The 25,954-nt window shown below is 46.4% G+C and overlaps 1 protein-coding gene across 1 annotated transcript in view; it reads left to right on the top strand.

Annotated features, from left to right (window-relative positions):
* CHCHD6 (coiled-coil-helix-coiled-coil-helix domain containing 6) overlaps nucleotides 1-25,954 on the top strand; it is a 249,710-nt gene that overhangs the window by 169,631 nt on the left and 54,125 nt on the right. Inside the window, 1 exon segment of the mRNA XM_073575037.1 lies at nucleotides 1,356-1,491. Coding sequence (XP_073431138.1) covers nucleotides 1,356-1,491 — 136 coding nt within the window.

Genomic DNA, 25,954 nt, shown 5'->3' with positions numbered 1-25,954 from the left:
CTTATATATAATAATATATGTAAATTATTATAAGATCACGTTGTTATTTTGGGAATAACCCTTTAAGATGGCCAAGCGATCTCTCCTGATGCCTCCATTCACAGAGAAGAGTATGTCGCTTACAATTTGAGAAAAAACCAACCCTTTAATACATGATTGAAAAATCCGACTACGCCGAGCTTGTTTGTAGTCTGTAACCATGGAGACGGATTTTATGTAGCAGCTGTATCTGCACAATGGTGGAATATTGAGCAAAAATAAGCAAAGTAATGACCACCCAACAAGGTTTGTTCATAGGGTGTAATTATTGAGAGACATAGGTCTGCATAGGAGGTGTATGCCCAAAACGGTAAACTATTAATCCCGAGTATTTGCAAAAATGTTTTTTTTTATTTTTGTAATTTATTGTAGACACATTCGAGCAATAAAAGTAGAATTTGTTGCAAGCGTGCACTTCTGAAACATAGAAATGCAGTAAAATTGTGCCTCACCGATGTTGCGTTTCGTCCGTACACCCAAACTGCCCGGTGTTTTATCGTCTTCCTAGAAAACAAAGAAGAATCCCTTGTAAAATCTCTCAGATCCGTGTTTGCCAGTTCGCACTTCGCTCAGAGTCGGGGCTGAAACACTGAGAAAGGAAATAAGTGAACAATCAAATGCATTCCTCTCTGGCAGTAGGAACCGTAGGAGAACCCCGATCTATTCACTGTGTGCCGGCAATCCACATTGTGAGCAAAACCAGATTTAAAACAGACACAAAACCGGCAATTTATCCGCGCGGCAGAATGTTAAAGAGAAATTAGGGGAGAAAAATAAACCCGACTTCTATTTAGAGAGGACGCCGATCCGAGCAGCATCCTCAAATACACCACTCCTAATTGCCAGTGTCTAGTAATACGCCTTATCGACCCGGTCGCTGCGTCCGAATTGTCCGTCCCTCGCACTGCTGGAAACGTGACAATCATCCTTTTTATCCTGAAGAGATGTGAACATCAGTAGGGGAACGTTTTTTTGTTTTTTTTACTTAATTGCATAAACTAAATAATTTTCGCAACTGGGTCTCGGTAAAAATGTTGTACCCATCGCCTTCTGTAGCCTCTCTCTACGTTGCAACTGTCTACTGCCGACTGTAGAATGAGCGAACTGAGAATCTGTCAGTGAGATTGTGATTGCAGACGGTTTTTAATGACTTATTTACTGCATATTTCTGTCCGTGCCAGAGTTTCCTGTGCAGCGTGCGGATGTACTGAGGGTCTTCGCTGTCCGCGGTGCTGGAAGACTGTTCTATCTCTCGCTTATATTAATTTTCGTATGTCGTTGCCATGTTTGATCTTATTCTTTCCGTTTCTCTGTAGGAAGAGAAGTTACGATCCGGTCTGTATGAATCTTCAGTCCAATATTCTCAAGTGTTACACCGAAAACCGCCAAGAGCTTCTCAACTGCAGCGACCTCGCTAGAGAGTACCGGAGCTGCGTGAGGGAGGCTCAGAAGGTGAGGACGAAGCTGATTGCTGGGACCATCATGGGCCAAGTTCACTATGGATAGATTATAACTTGCTGATCCCTGGGACCATCATGGGGCAGATTCACTATGGATAGATGATAACTTGCTGATCGCTGGGACCATCATGGGGCAGGTTCACTATGGATAGATTATAACTTGCTGATCCCTGGGACCATCATGGGGCAGATTCACTATGGATAGATGATAACTTGCTGATCCCTGGGACCATCATGGGGCAGATTCACTATGGATAGATGATAACTTGCTGATCCCTGGGACCATCATGGGGCAGATTCACTATGGATAGATAATAACTTGCAGATCGCTGGGACCATCATGGGGCAGGTTCACGATGGATAGATGATAACTTGCTGATCGCTGGGACCATCATGGGGCAGGTTCACTGTGGACAGATGATAACTTGCTTATCGCTGGGACCATCATGGGGCAGGGTCACTATGGACAGATGATAACTTTCTGATCGCTGGGACCATCATGGAGCAGGTTCACGATGGATAGATGATAACTTGCTGATTGCTGGGACCATCATGGGGCAGGTTCACTGTGGACAGATGATAACTTGCTTATCGCTGGGACCATCATGGGGCAGGGTCACTATGGACAGATGATAACTTTCTGATCGCTGGGACCATCATGGAGCAGATTCACTATGGACAGATGATAACTTTCTGATCGCTGGGACCATCATGGGGCAGATTCACTATGGATAGATGATAACTTGCTGATCCCTGGGACCATCATGGGGCAGATTCACTATGGATAGATGATAACTTGCTGATCGCTGGGACCATCATGGGCCAAGTTCACTATGGATAGATGATAACTTGCTGATCGCTGGGACCATCATGGGGCAGGTTCACTGTGGACAGATGATAACTTGCTGATCGCTGGGACCATCATGGGGCAGGTTCACTATGGATAGATGATAACTTTCTGATCGCTGGGACCATCATGGGGCAGGTTCACTATGGATAGATGATAACTTGCTGATCGCTGGGACCATCATGGGGCAGGTTCACTATGGATAGATGATAACTTGCTGATCGGTGTGACCATCATGGAGCAGGTTCACTATGAATAGATGATAATTTTCTGATTGCTGGGACCGTCATGGGTCAGGTTCACTGTGGATATATGATAACTGGCTGATCCCTGGGACCATCATGGTGTAGGTGTTCTATGAATAAGGGACACTTGATTTTTTGGGATTAACCTTTAAATAGAGTTGTGATTGAGCATGCACACTATTTCTCCATTCACACAGAGCGTTGCGATCGGTATTTGATGTCTCATGGGGCTGCAGTTTTCTTCTCAGCCTTCGTCAGTTTCCTGCCAGTGCTCGTTCTCATCTTCCTCTCTCCATGTTAGTGCCCAGCTATTCTCATACCCTTTTTTATTCCCATTGGTGGTGATGTGATTGAGGAGGAAGGTCCTAGCAGGGCACTACAGATAGAGCTCCTATCATAGAGTCTGCAGATTTCTGTGGAGTTCACGTTCTGGATCCGAAAACATAAGAAACCCCCCTGGTACGGATTTGGGGACCGCTCTAAATGCTTTCCTGCCCTATTGCACGTGATGATACTTCTCCCACAGTTTCTTTGCAGCAGACAGCGAGATAATACTGCAAACGTTTCCCAAATGTCGGCAGAGGTCACCTGACTCATTCCGGACGCTGACATACAATAAGCAGCAGATCAATCCCCCCCGAGTGGATCTGTTGGAGGTTTCTCTGTCAGTCTGACTTGTTTTCATGTGCAATTGAGTGAATATAATTTTTCTGCCCCTTCCTGCCCTTCTCTGAGCAGCAGACGACAATGCTGCGTCCCTCATTCAGGAGAATATGAAATCACCGCACGGAGTCTTTTCTCCGACCCGTGATACTGTGAAAGTGAATGGAAGCGAGGATCAAAACCTCCAGCAATTCTGCAGAAGGGGGAACTCGTTCTTCAAGGGACGGTATCATCAGAACATTGCCTGGTCTTTACGTTAGGTTTTCATGTTAAATGCATTTTTAAAACATTTGTGCCTTTTTTTTTTCCTTAGTTGTTTTTGTAACTATCCATGCAATAAAAAAAATCTAAAATCTTGCAGTTTTTACACAGGTAATTAGGTTTCTTATTAGGATCCTGTTCTGTCCAGAAGCCACATGGGCAAGAGGAGGTGAGCTGTGACATCACCTATTGTGAATGGTGGATCCTGTGTAATCTACTATATACAGAGGTGTTATCAGTCATTGTACAGGAGGAGGAGGTGAGCTGTGACATCACCTATTGTGAATGGTGGATCCTGTGTAATCTACTATATACAGAGGTGTTATCAGTCATTGTACAGGAGGAGGAGGTGAGCTGTGACATCACCTATTGTGAATGGTGCATCCTGCGTAATCTACTGTATATAGAGGTGTTATCAGTCATTGTACAGGAGGAGGAGGTGAGCTCTGACATCTCTTATTGTGAATGGTGGATCCTGTGTAATCTACTGTATAGAGAGGTGTTATCAGTCATTGTACAGGAGGAGGAGGTGAGCTCTGACATCTTTTATTGTGAATGGTGGATCCTGTCTTATGTACTGTATATAGAGGTGTTATCAGTCATTGTACAGGAGGAGGAGGTGAGCTGTGACATCACCTATTGTGAATGGTGGATCCTGTGTTATTTACTGTATATAGAGGTGTTATCAGTCATTGTACAGGAGGAGGAGGTGAGCTGTGACATCACCTATTGTGAATGGTGGATCCTGTGTAATCTACTATATACAGAGGTGTTATCAGTCATTGTACAGGAGGAGGAGGTGAGCTGTGACATCACCTATTGTGAATGGTGGATCCTGTGTAATCTACTGTATATAGAGGTGTTATCAGTCATTGTACAGGAGGAGGAGGTGAGCTCTGACATCTCTTATTGTGAATGGTGGATCCTGTGTAATCTACTGTATATAGAGGTGTTATCAGTCATTGTACAGGAGGAGGAGGTGAGCTCTGACATCTTTTATTGTGAATGGTGGATCCTGTCTTATGTACTGTATATAGAGGTGTTATCAGTCATTGTACAGGAGGAGGTGAGCTGTGACATGACCTAATGTGAATGGTGGATCCTGTGTTATTTACTGTATATAGAGGTGTTATCAGTCATTGTACAGGAGGAGGTGTGCTGTGACATCACCTATTGTGAATGGTGGATCCTGTGTTACCTACTGTATATAGAGGTGTTATCAGTCATTGTACAGGAGGAGGAGGTGAGCTGTGACATCACCTATTGTGAATGGTGGATCCTGTGTTACCTACTGTATATAGAGGTGTGATCAGTCAGTGTAATCCTGTCTGTGATGATGATGAGACTGATGAAAAATCAACTGTACAGAACAAGTAAGTACGAGTGTTATTATCAGGCCTTGTAGCTTTTGTAAACATTTTGTCCAGTTTGATTCTATTTAAAAGAAAAAAAACAAACATTATCCAAAATGTTTAAAAATACATTTACCATAAAAACCTGATTTAAACATTTTCTGGTGACACTTTCCCTTTCTGGGTTTTTTAGTGACAGCTTTTAGTATTTTAATAATTGAATGATTTAGGGACAGAATGACGTCACAATGTATCAGTCATTTGTTCAATCTGTGATGGAAAAAAAAGAAATCAATAAACCACCTAGAAAAACATAAATTTCCCTGTCAGCAGCGGAGAATGGATCCATCACGATCATTCCTGATCTGTTTTTTTTTTTTTTCTCAAAATAATTGATGAATTGATGCAATCTGTCAACCACCGACCGGCATAAGAAATGAGGACGGTGACTGATGAATCATAGAATCGTAGAATCGTAGAGTTGGAAGGGACCTCCTGGGCCATCTGGTCCAACCCCCTGCTCAAAGCAGGATTCGCTAAATCATCCCAGTTAGATGTCTGTCCAGCCTCTGTTTGAAGACTTCCATTGAAGGAGAACTCACCACTTCTCGTGGCAGCCTGTTCCACTTATTGATCACTCTAACTGTCAAAAAGTTTTTTCTAATATCTAATCTGTGTCTCCTCCCATTCAGCTTCATCCCATTGCTTCTAGTCTTTCCTTTTGCAAATGAGAATAAAGTTGATCCTTCTACAATGTGACAGCCCTTTAGATATTTGTAGACAGCTATTAAGTCTCCTCTCAGTCTTCTCTTTTGCAAACTAAACATTCCCAAATCCTGCAACCTTTCCTCATAAGACAGGGTTTGCAGACCGGTCACCATTCTGGTCGCTCTTTTCTGAACTTGCTCCAGTTTGTTGATGTCTTTTTTAAAATGTGGTGAAATATCCTCCAAGTGTGGGGCGTGCTGCACTTGGGGTTTTGTAAATTAAACTGATCTGGAGAAATCAATGTTCCGAATTCCAAGGAAATAAAGGAAAAAATATTTGAAAATCTGGGATTTGATGGTAAAGAAAATCTGATAATCCGGAACAAAACTACAATCTGGTGTGGAAATTTCACAAGACCGGAAGTAAGAGACTGAACAGGCACCAATTGGGAGTCTCTGCTGATTACATCTGGAGGACTTGTACACCTTTTGTGGGCAGGTTATTTTTTACATAAATCCATGTATTTTTGGTTAAAAATATTTTTTTCATTAAAAATATGGGACTATTCTACAGCCTCTATGTATCTGTGTACATGGCAGACTATGGCGTGATTTATCAGTGATCTTCTAGCAGCTGAGCCTTCTAAGGTTCACCTTTCTGCTGGTTATAAATCAGTTCAGGAGGGAAAATATAACGGTTCCAGACTCATTCTGCAGTTCCCTATGTACACTGATACATGGAGGATGTAGAATTTTTAACAAAACCCTGTAGTTAAAATTATTTGTAACCAAAAATATATGCACTTTAGTAAACAGATGCAGGTAATGATAACGTCCTTGGCTCAGCAGATTTTGTGTAACTCTCATTTATCACGACGCCGCGCACCCGCTGCAACACTCCCCGTTTACACATATGAACCAGGTTCAGTTGCAGAAATTTCTGCAACGTATGTGGCATGTGTGAGTGTACGCAGAATTTTTATTTTTATTTTTTTTTTTTGGGGGGGGCGGTTAATAGTCCAGCATTGATGCCAGATTAACAAAAGCTAAAAAAATCCATTGCACAGCTCCACCTTTTGATGTGATGCATCCAGCACCATCGCTCCAGGACCCGTCGCGGGATCATTTAGTGATGCAGTACCTGAGGCTGCTGGGACAGTGGATCAGTGATGGGGGGGCTTTGTATCCCCCCCCGTCTGTGTCTCTGAATCCTTCATATAACCTTTAATGAAGAGAAATAAGATGTAAATTATGACAACGCGACATCGCAGACGCGATCCACATTGCGGCTTTTGCCTGTCACAGTCGATATGTAAGATGCCCGTTAGTTTAGCGGGTGGCCCATACACGGTTAAACAGCAGAGAGTGAAACCTCAGGGAGAGGGGCCGCGGAGGGGTCTTGCCAGCCTGTACCAGAAGTCATCTGCGCTTATTGAGCCTGATGTCTGAGGCCGACGATCTCTCATTTCCATTAGCATGTCCTGAGAAGCTGTATTCCTGATTAAAGTCTTGCGTGAGCCCAGCTGCCAGCGCCGCTCCCCGCAGAAGCCCAGAGACGAGAAAATTGTCAGCTTCTGTTAGCGGCAGCGCTGCTCGCGGACCCCCGCGGGAACGCAACTTACTCTTCTGTCCCCCTATTTGTTGTTTACTGAGAAGGTCACTGCTTGTCTTCTAATCATGACGAGTGTAACATCCACTTACAGAAAACATCTCTATTTCACTGCTCCGACCTGGGGAATTATATATATGTTTATGTGTGTATATATAATATATATTTATATATACACATACTGACGAGCATAAGGGTGACGATGATTTGAACTTTTGACTTTTACGTTCCATATCTCACCATCCACTACAGAGCCGACCATCATTTTATAGACAATCCTCTTGGCTATCTCATACGTAAATCTGACTTGTGACTATTCAGCATATGATTAGTTATCCAGATTCTCGTCCTGTCACTGCATTGTTACTGTTTTGATCCTAAAAATCTAAATTTTTTTTTTTTTTTATATATATTTTCTTAGTATTTTGTAATTCCCCTTTGGCTTTCATCACGGCCTGAATCCTTCTGGGCTGCTCTCGGTCAGATTCAAGCAAGTCTCCACCAAAATCTGATCCCAGGTCTCTTCTGCACGTTCCCCATGTTGGTGCACAATGGTCGCCTCACCGGGGTCTGTATACAGCTTTTTCTTCACCTGTATCCACAGGTGTTGGGTTGGGTTGAGGTCGGGGACTGTGGGGACAATCCAGCACCTCTACTTCATTGTCATTGACCCATTTCTTCCCCAATCTCGGCGTATGCTTCTGGTCGTTGTCCTGCTGGAACACTGTCGTCCTTGTCATACCCATAGTACTCGAGTGTATGAAGTATCTCATCTTGTAGGACACTCACATATAGCTGAGCATTGAGACCATCGATCCTAGTCATGTATCCAACACCTCTGGCTGTGAAATAACCCCATACCATCAGTCGTCCTCCACCAATTTGACATTTCCTCCAATTTCTCGATCCGATAGCCCTTTTTTTCCCTTGTCTCTTTCAGACCCATTTGCACCCATCAGAGTCGTCTATTAACTTTCGTCTCATCGCTCCAAATCACCCGTTTACAATCTTCTACTTTCCACCTTTCGGACTTTTTTGCAAACTCAAACCGACACTTCTTATGACGATTTTGTAGTCGTGGCTTCTTCACCTTTTTTCGGGCCACCATTCTAGACTTGTGTAACGTGCGTCACACGGTGCTGGCATGGACGTCTGCGATCTCACCATTATGGGGCATATGAGCCTCCCCCACTGCAGTGTTTGTTTCGCCAGGACTCGTAGACCTTGTGATGAGCCGACTTGATAACTCCGATATTTTTCCTGGACGTCCACCTCTTGGCTTTTTCATGGATGGACGGACTCCTTCTCGTATTCTTCCAGCTGTCATGGCGCTCACATGATGCAGTTTGGCAATTTTCTTAGTCGAGGGATGACTATCGCTGAGCTGGATGATGCGGTTTCTCTTTTCTTGGGAAATCTGCACGGCTGCTCCTCAATTCCAACCAATGCAGAGACATGATGAGAATCTGCATATCTAATCATATGCTGAATAGCCGCAAGTCACATTTATGTATGAGATAGCCAAGAGGATTGTCTATAAAATGATGGTAGGCTCGCGATCAAAGCTATAGTGGATGGTGAGATATGGAGCCTCAGAATCAGAAGGTCAAAACTTGTATGCCCCAGTACCCCAGTGATAGTGTCCGCTGTATGATAACCTGGAGGTAGTGCCCCCTTTTTAACGGCCTAATGCCCTATTGATGACCCCCCCCTGTCCAACGTCCCATTGATGTTGCCCTTTATTGACCTCCAATACGCCAGTGATATTCCCCCTCTACAACACACCATGCCTCTGTTGTAAAGTAAAATAAAATAAGTGGTCTCAGCAAAACTGGCTTTTTGGGGTCAATACCTGTCAGCAGATCACGGATATAGTCAGTACTGACAATCCTCTCTGCCTGTTGACTGTTTGCATATATGAAGCCTAATGTGAAAACATAAATATATACCGTCAATCCTCACTGAAGATCATCTGTGAGTAATCCCACAGGTTTCGTTTCCTTTATATCTATAGCTGCTCTCGTCTTTGAGACCCTCATGCTCAGTGCAATTTTAGGTGGTTGACTCAGAGGCTCTTTTGTAAAATTCCTTTACTATGGAATCTCAAAAGACCAGAGCCGGAGACCACCGATTCATGGGCTCCTCTGATTACACTGCACAGTGAGAGCCTCAGGTCTTATAGGGGCAGGTTTACCCTTGTACGTCCATCTGATAATCCAGAATACTTGCTAATATAACACCTATCAGATTATATAAATGTGGGATTTAGACAGCAATTGTTGGTGAGTGGGAATATCAGTGGTTTTGTGGGATAGCTTACCCTGCACCTTTATATCAGAGCAGTGATTGCAAAACTGCAACACCCAGCATGTCTTGCCACACTGCCAGAGCATGCTGGAAAGGTTTTTTTTTTTTTTTTTGTTAAAGGCGTTTTTCTGTTGACCCCTGCAACCCTCTTCTTACCTATCGGTGTCCCCGGCTCCTCTGCTGATCAGTAGTCCTCTTACCTGCTGGCGTCCCCGGCTCCTCTGCTGATCAGTACTCCTCTTACCTACCAGCGTCCCCGTCTCCTCTGCTGATCAGTAGTCCTCTTACCTGCCGGCGTCCCCGGCTCCTCTGCTGATCAGTAGTCCTCTTACCTACCAGCGTTCCCTGCTCCTCTGCTGATCAGTACTCCTCTTACCTACCGGCGTCCCTGGCTCCTCCGCTGATCAGTAGTCCTCTTCCAACCAGTGTCGCTGGTTCCTCTGCTCATCAGTAGTCCTCTTACCTACCGGTGTCCCTTGCTCCTCTGCTGATCAGTAGTCCTCTTACCTACCAGCTTCCCCGGCTCTTCTGCTGATCAGTAGTCCTCTTACCTACCGGCGTCCCTGGCTCCTCTGCTGATCAGTAGTCCTCTTACCAGCGTCCCTGGCTCCTCTGCTGATCAGTAGTCCTCTTACCTACCGGTGTCCCTGGCTCCTCTGCTGATCAGTAGTCCTCTTACCTACCAGCGTCCCCATCTCCTCTGCTGATCAATAGTCCTCTTACCTAACGGCGTCCCTGGCTCCTCTGCTGATCAGTAGTCCTCTTACCAGCGTCCCCGGCTCCTCTGCTGATCAGTAGTCCTCTTACCTACCGGCGTCCCTGGCTCCTCCGCTGATCAGTAGTCCTCTTACCTACCAGCGTCCCCGGCTCCTCTGCTGATCAGTAGTCCTCTTACCTACCGGCGTCCCTGGCTCCTCCGCTGATCAGTAGTCCTCTTACCTACCAGCGTCCCCGGCTCCTCTGAGATTAGTAGTCCTCTTGCGATATTATTGTTACATTGTGACGCATGCATGATATGGCAGTGAGCCCACTGATCAGAAGAGGCTGCCGAGATCCCAGCAGGTAGGAGGAGGTTCTGATCCAGCATCCAAGGACTACCAACTTGGCCGCAAGCCCACGGTTCTGCAAATATCTGTGCTCAACTCTAGTGAATGCATATAGCCATCACGTAATAGGACGAGGCACCCAGCTTTGTACAGGTGAAGGGGACTGCTTTCACTGCAGATTTGTAATCCAGCTGTCTGGGAAAGCTGGATGGCAGCCATATTGCTCATTACCCAGGCTTTTAAGAAACGCCTATTAAAAAGGAAACATTCCTCTTTATCATCCTTGTTGCACCCTTGTTCTGGACTTTTTCTGTGTAATGAGACCTCACAGCGGGATGTGTGTTTTCCACCACTGCAGGCATATTGGGGACGGTGCGGAGACACCCTCTGAACGGAAGAGGCCGGGAATAAAGCCCCACAGGCTGATGTGTATCCAGTAGTAATGGGGGATTCATACAGATCAATGGTACAGACTACCTGTGCACAAAACCATCTGGATATGGTGTCTGATGGGCAAACACTTGTTAGGTGAGGTCTAATGTAGATAAATGTAGAGTAATGCACCAAGGACGAAGTAATCCTACTGCTGCATATACATTGGATGGGAGAATACTCGGGACCACAGAACAGGAGAAGGAAGGGGGATTCTGGTTACAAGTAAGCAGAGCAGCAGCACTCCATGTCAAGAAAATGAAAAATGGTCAAAAGAACAAAAAAATGCAGTGCTTGCAGACCTCAAATAATGCTAAGAAAACAAGTTCATAATCATTTAGAAACAACAATACTAAAGTTTTAACTCAGGAAGAGTTCAGAAATCAATATTTTGTGGAATAACTATGATTGTTAAACCCAGCTTTCATGCGTCTTGGCTGCTTTCCTCCAGTCTTTCACACTGACCTTATGCCACTCCTGGTACACACGTCAGCAGTTCTTCTTTGTTTGATGACTTGTGACCATCCATCTACCTCTTGACTACATTCCAGAGGTTTTCAATGGGGTTCAGGTCTGGAGATCGGGCTGCCAATGACAGGGATTTGATGTGGTGGTCCTTCATCCACACATTGATTGACCTAGCTGTGTGGCATGGCGCATTGTCCTCAGAGTTGGGGAACATTGCCTGAGCAGAAGGAATCAACTGTTTTTCCAGGATAACCTTGTATGCGGCTTGATTCATACGTCCTTTGCAAAGATTAACCCGCCCAATTCCAGCCTTGCTGAAGCATCCCCAGGACATCACCGATCCTCCACCAAATTTCACAATGGGTGCAAGACACTGTGCCATGTATGCCTCTCCAGGTCTCCGTCTAACCATTAGACAACCAGGTGTTGGGCAAAGCTGAAAATTAGATTCATCAGAGAAGATTACCTTACTCCAGTCCTCTATGGTACAATCCTTATGGTCTTTGGCAAACTTCACCATGGCTCTCCTTTGCTTCTCATTAAAGAAAGTTTTTTTTTCTACCTTTAAATGACTTGAGCCCTGCCTCTAGGAGCCTGTTACGAACTGTTCTTGCCGTGCACTTCACCCCAGCTGCCATTTGCCATTCCTTTTGTAGGTCACTTGATGTCATCCTGCGGTTGCTGAGTGACATTTGAATAAGATGACGGTCATCCCGGTCAGTGGAGACTCGTTTTCGCCCTTTGCCGGTCTGTAGCTTTGTTGTCCCCATTGTCTGCTGCTTGACTTTGTTGTAATGGACTACCATCTTAGAAATTTTAAGGATGGAGGCAACATGACGCTCACTGTATCCCTCTGCTAGTAAAGCCAGAATTGAGCCCTTCTTTTCCTCACTCAAGACTTTTCAACTCCTTTGGCATGGCTAATAGTTATTTTTTCATTCCTATTACTTTTGGGATATTTCTAGCACTTGTTTTGCCATCCAGCTTGTCCTATTGCAAGAGGATTGTGAAGACCACAGCAGGGTTTTTATACTTTCCTTCCTTAAATATGATTTGGCTCAGGTGATCACTAATCAGAAGCACATTAAGTAGAATGAGGTGGACTCTGGTTGGAATTCAACTGACACTGGAATGGAATGGCTGTCAGACATGGAGAGATGGTGATTTTTATACAATTGTGCAGTGGTCTCTTAATTTTTGCAAGAGCTGTGTATATTACTGGATCCACAGCCCCGATTACAGGGAACGTGAAAGACTTCAAGCAAGTTGTGGGAAAACGATTCATTGCCGAGTGTAAAATTATTACAGTCTTGTCCCCAAAACGCGTGATCTCTACCACATGTGCGATCATCAGTAATTAAATTGGATGAACATTTTTCATCATATTTTCAGTTTTTTTTTATTCCAAAATGTTACTGTTAGAAAACTTTATTCACACACAAAGTGCAAGAGCCGAAGTGTTGATTAATAACATTCATATTTATTCAGCGTCTCCTTTATAGCATTCAGATTCAATGCAGAATCCAGTCCAGATCAAAATGTCCTAAAACCTAGAGTATGAGAGTATACAGTGACTACCTGCACCGCCAGTCATTATATACTGTACTATACGTTACCTGCTCTATGGCAGAATAATAGAGGTAAAGATTATAGGAGAGAGGGCACCCATGCACATCCATATGCTCAGGGGGCAGTATTACAGTAGTTATATTCTTGTACATAGGGGCAGTATTATAGTAGTTATATTCTTGTACATAGGAGTATTATAGTAGTTGTATTCTTGTACATAGGAGCAGTATTATAGTAGTTATATTCTTGTACATAGGGGCAGTATTATAGCTGTTATATTCTTGTACATAGGAGCAGTATTATAGTAGTTATATTCTTGTACATAGGGGACAGTATTATAGTAGTTATATTCTTGTACATAGGAGCAGTATTATAGAAGTTATATTCTTGTACATAGGGGGCAGTATTATAGTAGTTATATTCTTGTACATAGGAGCAGTATTATAGTAGTTATATTCCTGTACATAGGGGGCAGTATTATAGTAGTTATATTCTTGTACATAGGAGCAGTATTATAGTAGTTATATTCTTGTACATAGGGGACAGTGTTATAGTAGTTATATTCCTGTACATAGGGGGCAGTATTATAGTAGTTATATTCCTGTACATAGGGGCAGTATTATAGTAGTTATATTCTTGTACATAGAGACAGTATTATAGTAGTTATATTCCTGTACATAAGAGCAGTATTATAGTAGATATATTCTTGTACATAGGAGCAGTATTATAGTAGTTATATTCTTGTACATAGGGGCAGTATTATAGTAGTTATATTCTTGTACATAGGAGCAGTATTATAGTAGTTATATTCTTGTACATAGGGGCTGTATTATAGTAGTTATATTCTTGTACATAGGGGGCAGTATTATAGTAGTTATATACTTGTACATAGGAGCAGTATTATAGTAGTTATATTCTTGTACATAGGAGCAGTATTATAGTAGTTATATTCTTGTACATAGGAGCAGTATTATAGTAGTTATATTCTTGTACATAGGGGGCAGTATTATAGTAGTTATATTCTTGTACATAGGAGCAGTATTATAGTAGTTATATTCTTGCACATAGGGGCAGTGTTATAGTAGTTATATTCTTGTACATAGGGGCAGTATTATAGTAGTTATATTCTTGTACATAGGGGGCAGTATTATAGTAGTTATATTCTTGTACATAGGAGCAGTATTATAGTAGTTATATGTCTGAGGACTTGAGAAACCAAATTGTGAGGAAGCATGAGCAATCTCAAGGCTACAAGTCCATCTCCAAAGACCTGAATGTTCCTGTGTCTACCGTGCGCAGTGTCATCAAGAAGTGTAAAGCCCATGGCACTGTGGCTAACCTCCCTAGATGTGGACGGAAAAGAAAATTTGACAAGAGATTTCAACGCAAGATTGTGCGGATGTTGGATAAAGAACCTCGACTAACATCCAAACAAGTTCAAGCTGCCCTGCAGTCCGAGGGTACAACAGTGTCAACCCGTATTATCCGTCGGCATCTGAATGAAAAGGGACTGTATGGTAGGAGACCCAGGAAGACCCCACTTCTTACCCCGAGACATAAAAAAGCCAGGCTGGAGTTTGTTCTCTGGTCAGATGAGACAAAAGTAGAGCTTTTTGGGCAAAGGCATCAACATAGAGTTTACAGGAGAAAAAAAAGAGGCATTCAAATAAAACAACACGGCCCCTACAGTCAAACATGGCGGAGGTTCCCTGATATTTTGGGGTTGCTTTGCTGCCTCTGGCACTGGACTGCTTGACCGTGTGCATGGCATTATGAAGTCTGAAGACTACCAACAAATTTTGCGGCATAATGTAGGGCCCAGTGTGAGAAAGCTGGGTCTCCCTCAGAGGTCATGGGTCTTCCAGCAGGACAATGACCCAAAACACACTTCGAAAAGCACTAGAAAATGGTTTGAGATAAAGCACTGGAGACTTCTAAGGTGGCCATCAATGAGTCCAGACCTGAATCCCATAGAACACCTGTGGAGAGATCTAAAAATGGCAGTTTGGAGAAGGCACCCTTCTAATATCAGGGACCTGGAGCAGTTTGCCAAAGAAGAATGGTCTAAAATTCCAGCAGAGCATTGTAAGAAACTCATTGATGGTTACCGGAAGCGGTTGGTCGCAGTTATTTTGGCTAAAGGTTGTGCAACCAAGTATTAGGCTGAGGGTGGCAATACTTTTGTCTGGCCCATTTTTGGAGTTTTGTGTGAAATGATCAATGTTTTGCTATTTGCTTCATTCTCTTTTGTGTTTTTTCATTTAAGACAAATTAAATGAAGATAATATCAAAGATTTTTTGTTTGCAATCATTTTCAGGAAGAAACGGAGTATTATCTGACAGAATTGCAGGGGTGTCAATACTTTTGGCCACAACTGTAGGAGCAGTATTATAGTAGTTATATTCTTGTACATGGGGGCAGTATTATAGTAGTTATATTCTTGTACATAGGGGGCAGTATTATAGTAGTTATATTCTTGTACATAGGGGCAGTATTATAGTAGTTATATTCTTGTACATAGGGGGCAGTATTATAGTAGTTATATTCTTGTACATAGGGGCAGTATTATAGTAGTTATATTCTTGTACATAGGGGCAGTATTATATTATAGTACTTGTATTCTTGCACATATGGGGCGGTATTACAGTACTTATCGCTTGCGTGGTATAGGTTTTTGGATGATGTAATCACATCCTTCTCTACAGTGCCTTGCGAAAGTATTCGGCCCCTTGGAACTTTTCAACCTTTTCCCACATATCATGCTTCAAACATAAAGATACCAAATGTAAATTTTAGTGAAGAATAATATTGCACGCACCATTTTCCGTTTTTGAATTTCCACAAAAATTTAAAATAACCAATACATTTCGTTCAACTTCACAATTGTGTCCCACTTGTTGTTGATTCTTCACAAAAATTTACATTTGGTATCTTTATGTTTGAAGCATGGTATGTGGGAAAGGGTTGAAAAGTTCCAGGGGGCCGAATACTTTCGCAAGGCACTGTACTTAGCTGTGTGAACAAGGAGCATATAAATCTGGTTTTACACCTTGTCTGCAGACATAATCACAATATAATTGCACATTTTCATACTGATCGGACTTTTCTTTCACATACATTTGTCCTCCGGCATCCAAGATGTTAAACATGAAGGCCGCGTTGGATCCTGTGATGTGTGGAGTGATCTGATTGAGGACGGCTTGAACCTTGCCAGCACCAATTAGCGAGGTTTACTCTGTGTCTCTTAATGCTATTGTGGCTCTCTCAGCAGTATATCTTCTCTTGACCCATATATCTTTATTACTCTCTCCCTGTACCACAATGGGATTACCCAAGACAAATTGCTTTCTGCATGCAGGCGCAGCGCAGAGCCGGGTCCTGTGTGTTTGCATTGTGAGAGTCACCTCTGGTGGAGGAGAGAGCGGGCGCTGCTTTATAATGGCGCTAATGAGAGTTATTTATCAGGATCTCGGCTTAGCTGCTCCTCGGATGCAAATCTGCTGTGATTGGGGATACTTTGTGTACTCAGAATAGCGAGCGGTTTCTTTTTACTGCTCTTATTAAACATCTTTCTATTTTTTCTTAAGATGATGATGCACTCGTATCATTCCCTGTCCCCGAGCTCCCAGTATGATTTCCCCAGACATTGCACTGGTTTCGTGTTGGTTTCCGGGCCGTGGACACTTGTGCTACTGCCGACCATAGCGCTACATGATGCCTTTAATTGTCTTAAAGGGTGAGGCTGGGGCTAAACATGGACTGTGGCCATGACACAGATCACTCGGCCAGAGATCACTACATCAGAGCGGAACGGAGAGGAGATGGAAACGGCTGGATTGTTTGTGACTTGCTTCTTACATTTGCTGCGCCTTAGGGGGGGGTCACAATTTGCCCCCCATGTACCTGCATTATGCCGCAGTGTAGTGATCTTTGGCTGCGTGCCTACGTCATGGCCAAAGTCACTCATTTCCACCTTTTGTCTTTCTTGGCGGAGTTGTGAATAACTTTTTTCAGGTCGTGGGTGACTACTATAGCCGAGCGCAGCTACGCTAAGGTGTTTGCACGACTCCCATAGAAATGAATAGGAATTACAGACGCTGTGTTGTCGCTTTGCTATTCTGCGCTTGGCTATTTTCTTCAGCCACCTCTTTTAGTCGTGACCTAGAAGAAGCTTTTATCATCTTGGCAATGAAAAGCAATATGTCATGTCTGCCATGTCTGTCATGCCGCAAGATGCCTGGAGCAGTGTGCACGCGCGCCTTACCTCATGGCTGCACGCTGTTGCTGGGTAATCATCCGTCTCTGTCTGACTCTGCAATCTGCTGTATTCCTGGAAACCTCTGATTATGTGACCCTTCCTATGTTCCAGTCCTGCTCTGGTTCTGCAATCCGCTGTATTCCTGGAACTCCCTGATCATGTGACCACCTCTATGGTTCTACCCAGGCTGTTCTAGCAATGCTATCTGTGATCCTGGAGGATCTGAACTCTAAGTCCCTCCCTGGTCCTGACCCAGAACTACTGGTGCTATATCAGACCGCCCCTCCCTATGGTCAGGGCCTGATTATTGTGTTGCTTCCCTGCATGGCTGTTTGGTCTGCTCGGTCGCTACCTGTATTCTGTGCCCCTGCACTCTGCCCTGTCGTGCGTCTCTGCACATGCTCTATGCTTGTACTCTGCCTCTTGTCTCATGCCATGTCTTGTGTTGTCTCTTGTGCCATGTTTGTCTTTGCCTTGTAGTACTTCCGCTGTTCTCTGCCTTAGCCTGTTTTCGCCATGTTGTGTCCTTGCTCTGCCTTGCCTGTTTCGCCATGTCTGGTCTTTGCTATTCTGAGCCTTTTAGTACTTCCCATGTTTCTTATCTCAGCCTGGTTTTCCGTACTCTGCCCTATGGTGCTCTCTTGCACATTTCTATGTCTAGTCTCAAGGTCCTGCCTTGACCCGGCTCTGGGCTTCGGCCTACGCTCCGCTGCTAGACTCTGTCCTATCGTGCTCTCTTGCACATTTCCACGCTAGTCTCAAGGTTCTCCCTTGGCCCGGCTTCGGCCTACGCTCAGCTGCTAGCTCTGTTCTCGCTCTGACCCCGCTCTGTGCTTCTGCCTAGGTTCTGTTCCTTGCTTTGTCCTCTCCTTTCCCTGTCTAGTGTTCCCTTCCCCTCGTCTTGTTGTTTCAGTACCGACCTGTTGGTCGTGTCACACAGGACAGGCATACGTGACAGATTGCCCCTTGCCCGCCTCCTGTGCCTTAGTCGTGCCGCGTGTTTGTGTCTCAGCCGTGTACACTGGCCAGTGAAGCGCGTCTCCTGCCTCGAACCCTGGCGTGACTCTTAGTACCCACCCTGCCTGACCCTGGCGTGCCCCTCTGCACGCGCAGGACCCTGTCTTGTATATTGAACCTGACCCTGGCATGCCCCTTGGCACGCGCAGGACTTTGCCTTGTAAATTGTGCCTTGGTGTGTCTCTACACACGCACCCTGTCTTGTTTGTTGAACTCTGAACCCTGGCGTGTCCGCTACACATGCACCTTGCCTTACACCTTGCTTTGAACCCTGGCGTGTCCCCTACACACGAACCATGTCTTGTACTTTGAACCTGGCGTGTCCCCTACACACGCACCCTGCCTTGCACCTTGTCCTGGACCCTGGTGTGCCCCTACACACGCATCTTGCCTTGCACCTTGTCCTGGACCCTGGTGTGCCCCTAGCACGCACCCTGCCTGGAATCCTGCCTTGGACCTCGGCGTGTTCCCTAACACGCACCATGCCTGGAGATCTGTCGTGCCTCCTTGCCTCAACCCTGGTTTGCCTGCCAGATGCCCGGAACCTGCCGATCGCTGCCAGAGATCGTAAGCATGATGACTGCGGCCTGATGTCCGGAGTTGATGTCCGCAGCCTGATGCCCTGATCCTGTCGATCGTTGCCAGCTGTCCGGAGTCCGATGCCATTGTGCCTCTGCCTGTACCCAGGCGTGCCACCTGGCACGTACCATGCTATGGACCTTGGCGTGCCCTCGCACGCACCTTGCCGTGTTTGCTTGTTCTCACCTTTTGCACTGAATGTTATCCTGAAGTTATCCTAATGAAGATACCTTGAACTTACGTCTTGTCTTGTTTTGCTTCCTGCTTCCCTGGTCGTCAGACACTCGCATAGTGTTCTCCTGAGCTGGCCGTCTGGTCCCAGCAGTCGTGGTGGCTCACCCCCTTGGTCTTGCCCCTGACACTCCCTGTATAGGGGGTGGTTCCTCACAAGGTCAGCTCGCCCTCGGTGGGTGGGTGCCACGACCCAGAGGGTCCACTCAAAAAATCATCTCAGCAGAAGCTGAGTCCATCACACAATACTGGCAATAATTCTTTAAAGGCGATTACTTTCAGATCACTTTGGGGTTTGACCTCCGAGATCTCCTCCGATCCATTGCTTTTTGTGGTGGCACAGATGGCTAAGCGCTGTACTAGACTATCCTCAGTAGTCCCATAGACAATGACTTGAGTGGCAGCGCGTGTGCATGACCGGCTCTTCGTTCTGAAGGGTACTGGACACGGCGGCACACAGGTGAGTGTTTGCGGAGCAGCTTTTACATCCCACAGCATGTCCATTGTGTTACGGAGTCTCTGTGGATGTTCTGCATTGTGGCTAATAAAGGGGATCCCGAGATGGGGATTACCTCTCTATTAGACCTGTACGCCCTATTTTATGCCGATGCAGCACAATCTTTGGCATCGTCTGGGTTACTAATACAAAACTGCAAAACCTAAGGCCTTACATAAAGGAATGTAAAAAAAATAACCCTCCCAGACGGAGCTGCTGAAAATGTCACCGCCACTGAACCGTCCAGCCGCAAAACCGTTCTTCTGACACGTCGACTTTCAATCTGTAGGTGCAGAAATAGCGGCGTGTGGACCCCACAGGGATATCCTGGGGGTGTCCTAGAGCCCTGGCATTATCAGCACTGCTCCAATTACCTGTATCGCCTCACCTTCTGTGTACGGAGGGCAATTAATCTTGTGCGGGAGGTGCCAGGGGGCGTCCTAATATATAACAGATGTCATGTTCATTAAGCAAAACTGGAAGCGGCTGAAGCGGTTTACAGATCTTCACCGCACGGGGAAGCAAAGGAGCAAGACCGGCAGGAAGAAGTGCATTGCCATCCCCGAAAGGCCGGAGAGCGGCCACATCCAGCGACTGTTGGAGAGGAGGCGCTGTCCGGTGGTGATCCACCCGCTCTGTCCGGTGGTGATCCACCCGCTCTGTCCGGTGGTGATCCACCCGCGCTGTTCGGTGGTGATCCACCCGTGCTGCCCGGTTCTGATCTACCCGCTCTGCCCGTTGCTGATCCACCCGTGCTGTCAGGTGGTGATTCGCCTGTGTTGTCCGGTGTTGATCCACCCGTGCTGTCAGATGGTGATTCACCCGTGTTGTCCGGTGCTGACCTTGCTGTTCTGTCCGGTGCTGATCCACCTGTGCTGCCCCTTGCAGATCCACCAGTGTGGTCCGGTGCTGATCCACCAGCGCTGTCGTACCATCACCTTTCTGATTTTGTCCTGTCCTGTCCGAGACTTACATGTAAAAAATTTTCTATGTCTGTTATACTTTTCATTTGTGGCTTTCGCGTCTCGTGTTCTTTTTCCGCCATCCTGTATTGAGGCTTTTTGTGATGCACATATGACAAGATGGAAGATGCGGTCACTGAAGTCATTAGCTGGGAGGTTGAGATGTAAAGGCATACTAAGCTTAAACCTTGTGTGCTGTTTTGCAGCTGCATGCTGTTGGTCTCTGTTAGCAGCCGCCGCAGGTTAGGGAAAGACTGACCGTGATGCTTTTTAGGTTGCAGCTGCACGGAGACATTGGGTGCGCTTTTAGTTTTGTGCATATATTTTAGCGCCGTGATTAGGCTGTAAGACTGGGGATTCATGCCGACTCTAGACATAAACGCCGACTTTGGCACCAAATCACACACAGGACACTTGAGAGCTGCAAGTGGTAAACGATCTGCATGCTGCAGGCACGTAAGTAGAGCAGAGCTGCGCGTCCAGTGACTCTGCCACCTGTAACTCCCAGGTTGCAGGTAGCCAGGGGGTCACTGGATTGATCTCCCCTTGTCTTTCGCTGCCCTCGGATTAGTTTATAGATGGGTGTATGATGGGTTAATTCCAGCCTCATAGGTGGCCATGTAGGAAGAGTTCTGGCAGCTGCTTTGCTCTGTAGGCTCCGCTGCACCCACATTTTCCATCTGGCCCGATAAGCTGGCACAGGGGTTGTTTTCGGCACGCCGATGCCAACTTTCAGCTGCGGTTTTGCTATACGACTTTGTTTAGCTGACAATGGCGGCTCTTTTGCTTGCCGAGGATGAGTACGTGCGCGGTGGGGTACTCGAGCTTTAGGAAAGGGTTAAGCTGTTCTCTGTTGCTGGGTTTTCTGATGACGTCTGCATATTAACCCTAATTACTGGGGGCTCCTGACTGATGACCCCTGTGAGCGATTAGTGCAGCTTTAGACATGGGGACCTGGTCTTACTTTATGCCGCATCCAAAGCCCCATTTAAAGAGTTTAGATTAGAGAAATTAGTTTTTGTAAATGCACAAAAGTAGCGTTTAATCATTCTCCAGAGTAACATGTGACACAACATCGCCTGTGTCCCGGCTCTGTAATCTGCTCCGGCCTTCTAGTACAAAGCCCAATGCCCACCTGAGTCACTACCACTTCCATGCAATCCAGTAGCCTAGGGGGCACGATGATCTGTGCAGGCACTGAATCTGGAGGGGATCGTAGCATAGGGGGCACGATGATCTGTGCAGGCACTGAATCTGAAGGGGATCGTAGCATAGGGGGCACGATGATCTGTGCAGGCACTGAATCTGGAGGGGATCGTAGCATAGGGGGCACGATGATCTGTGCAGGCACTGAATCTGGAGGGGATCGTAGCATAGGGGGCACGATGATCTGTGCAGGCACTGAATCTGAAGGGGATCGTAGCATAGGGGGCACGATGATCTGTGCAGGCACTGAATCTGAAGGGGATCGTAGCATAGGGTGCACGATGATCTGTGCAGGCACTAAATCTGGAGTGGATTGTAGCATAGGGGGCACGATGATCTGTGCAGGCACTGAATCTGAAGGGGATCGTAGCATAGGGGGCACGATGATCTGTGCAGACACTGAATCTGGAGGGGATCGTAGCATAGGGGGCACGATGATCTGTGAAGGCACTGAATCTGGAGGGGATCGTAGCATAGGGGGCACGATGATCTGTGCAGGCACTGAATCTGGAGGGGATCGTAGCATAGGGGGCACAATGATCTGTGCAGGCACTGAATCTGATGGGGATCGTAGCATAGGGGGCACGATGATCTGTGCAGGCACTGAATCTGAAGGGGATCGTAGCATAGGGGGCACGATGATCTGTGCAGGCACTAAATCTGGAGTGGATCGTAGCATAGGGGGCACGATGATCTGTGCAGGCACTGAATCTGGAGGGGATCGTAGCATAGGGGGCACAATGATCTGTGCAGGCACTGAATCTGGAGGGGATCGTAGCAGGGGGCACGATGATCTGTGCAGGCACTGAATCTGAAGGAGATCGTAGCATAGGGGGCACGATGATCTGTGCAGGCACTGAATCTGGAGGGGATCGTAGCATAGGGGGCACGATGATCTGTGAAGGCACTGAATCTGGAGGGGATCGTAGCATAGGGGGCATGATGATCTGTGCAGGCACTAAATCTGGAGTGGATCGTAGCATAGGGGGCACGATGATCTGTGCAGGCACTGAATCTGAAGGGGATCGTAGCATAGGGGGCACGATGATCTGTGCAGGCACTGAATCTGGAGGGGATCGTAGCATAGGGGGCACGGTGATCTGTGCAGGCACTGAATCTGAAGGGGATCGTAGCATAGGGGACACGATCTGTGCAGGCACTGAATCTGGAGGGGATCGTAGCATAGGGGCACGATGATCTGTGCAGGCACTGAATCTGGAGGGGATCGTAGCATAGGGGGCACGATGATCTGTGCAGGCACTGAATCTGGAGGGGATCGTAGCATAGGGGGCACGATGATCTATGTAGGTACTGAATGTGGAGGGGATCGTAGCATAGGGGGCACGATGATCTGTGCAGGCACTGAATCTGGAGGGGATCATAGCATAGGGGGCATGATGATCTATGTAGGTACTGAATGTGGAGGGGATCGTAGCATAGGGGGCACGATGAATCTATGTAGGCACTGAATGTGGAGGGGATCGTAGCATAGGGGGCACGATGATATGTGGATCATGGAGATGTAAAATCATAAGACCTGAGCGTTAACAGATATAGAGCTGTAATACCAGACACGACCAGCAGGCAAGAGTGACGCTGGGGGGGGATTGACCTTCTTTCCTAATCTCAGTCCACCCGTGCCATTAGCTCGTCCGTACCGTCCGGCAGCTCTGGTGACTTGAAACCTATTGCAGAGATGTAAATTAGGAACCTGTTATTATTACACCCCGTGTGCTGTCATTGGTTTCCTGCAATCCCTCGGCGTCTCATTTCCAGTAATCACTGCTTTTGTGCGGTACCTGCCAGATCCGAAGTCTCGAGTGCTCCACTTACCCACAAAGCACCGGCACGGAGAGGAGCTGGCAGCCGTGCGCCTGCTAGGTGACAAAGGGTAATGCAGGCTCTGATTTTTTTTTTTTTTTTTTTGCTCCCTCTATGCTGAGACTGCCAATTAGTTTGGCAGGGCCTGACAATGGCCACCACTTTTTATTATTATTCTATATATTTTTTTCTCCTCCCGGCCTGATGAGGACGCCCAGAGAGTGGACGTTAAGTGCCAACGCATTTCGCACACAAAGCTGTCAGAGGATAATGTTCCCTGGCCATTGTGTACCTGACACTGACGCCAATGAGGCCGGCGCCATATCTTTTACCTAGCGCTCGAAGCAAGAAGCTTTGACGAGAAGTCTTGGTCCCGTGCCCGTCCCCGTGCCGGCGATGAGTGACTGTAAGCAGAAGTGTAACATACGGGACTGACTCCTGATATTTACAGAGCTGATTAATTATTTTCTGTTTGTTTTCATCTTGGTTGTCACTTTAGATGAAAATAACGCGTGGTAGAAAAGTGCCAAGAGCTCAATATCTTGTACTTGTGCCCATGAGTCTGTGCCACGAGGTGATTTCACAGGTACTGATGCGTTGGCAAAATCAACATGTGAAAATGGCAACGAGCTCCGTCTGTGCAACGAGCAAACGTGCAGTTGGAGCCAAAGGGGATCGTGTGTGGGAACCTGGTGCTAAGTTTGGGGCCACCAGCATGCCGTTATGTAGGTGTGGTGTCTGCATTAGGAAGAAAAGGACCGATTATCACTGGCAGCGACCGCTCAGTCCTCGGGGCCATCCGTGCAATGCACATACGCTGCTGCATTTCTCTCATATATAACGTTTAACGACCTGTGAGACATGTGGGAACCCTAAACCCTCGGGACACGAGGACATGCTGCCCCAATCCTAGGGTCTAGAATATTGCCCAAATTTACCTTTATGGGTCTGTCGGCCATTCACCTTAATGGTGACCGATTTTCTATCATGAAATTTTAGCAATTCCTTGCACCTCCCTACCCCTGTGATCTGGATAATGGGGTTTGTATCACCAGAGCACAGTCCCTTATTTTTTGGTTGGAGGGCATTCACGTGCCTAGTCATCTGCGGTATTGATGCCTAAATGCCAATTGTCCATGCAAACGTGGATGAAGCCAGTAGGGAGTCAACGCTTCTGGCCCTAGCAGCAGGTCAGCGATGTCTGATGTGTCTGAAAATCGCTCATCGCTTCTCCTCCGTAGACGAGGGCCTAATTGTACACGTCCGCTGAGACTTGTAGTTCATGAGCAGTTCCTCTGTCATCATAGATCTGATTGCAGCTTGTAGACAGAAGGTGACGGCGGCTCAGTGAGGGTCTCCCCAGCAAGGTCCGCTCCCCGTCTGCTCTCAAATAGGCATTTCCCACATTCGTAACTGTTGATAAATTTGTGCGTCGTCCAAGTCTGAACTTTTTATATTCAACTGATCTGATCCAGAGTCACAGTGCTCTTCTACATATGTACGGCAGGAAGAGGCTGCTGTCGCCACTGCAACTTTCTGACTCTTCCACTACAAGTCCCAGCATGCCCTGTGTAGTTGGGCTATTAAGGGCAAAGTCATCGTTGGTACTTTGTGTTGTTCACTGTTCTTCTCCACTTGCTATTAGGTAAAACACGGCTGCTCGTGTCCTTCATGCTCCCTGCCCAGAGCCGCGCTGTCACCTTCCATTACCTCTCCCCATCTGGCCCATGCTGCAGCCTGCCAGGATTAAAAGGGAATCAAGTCTAAATAACCAGGAGAAATCCCATGTTCTCCCATCACTCTCCACCTTTCAGTGTGCTGACAGCGGCTGCTACCAGAGAACTAGGTTACACTTAGATTGTACGTAAAGGAGAAATCCTCGGGGGGACGGCATAGAAAGCAGCGAGCACCAACAGGCAGATGAAGAGAAAAAACGCACATTTGCTGTAGTATGCAGCATATCAGCGGTAGGCAGCAGCACGTCAGCAATAGTCTGCGGCACATCCACAGTAGCATGAGGCACATCAGCGTTAGCCTACGGCGCAATAGCCTGCGGCACATCCACAGTAGCATGCGGCACATCAGCGTTAGCCTACGGCGCAATAGCCTGCGGCACGTCAGCGATAGCCTGCGGCACATCTACAATAGCCTGCAGCACGTCAGCGGTAGCCTGCGGCACATCCACAGTAGCCTGCGGCACATCTACAGTAGCCTGCGGCACGTCAGCTGTAGCCTGCGGCACTTTAGCAGTAACTTGCAGTTTTATAGGAGTGTTCTAAGTATCATAGCAACTGGAGCTTATTGCAATCCAGAAAACATTCATATTGTGAATATTCCTCCCAATCTCTGTGCACACAGCGTCTTTTTTAGGTGGATTC

This window comes from Dendrobates tinctorius, unplaced genomic scaffold (assembly GCF_039654945.1).
Source record: "Dendrobates tinctorius isolate UK_male_01 unplaced genomic scaffold, ASM3965494v1 ptg000041l, whole genome shotgun sequence".
NCBI lineage: Eukaryota > Metazoa > Chordata > Amphibia > Anura > Dendrobatidae > Dendrobates > Dendrobates tinctorius.
The sequence above is the reverse complement of the archived record's forward strand: the minus strand, read 5'-3'. Positions and strand labels throughout refer to the sequence as shown.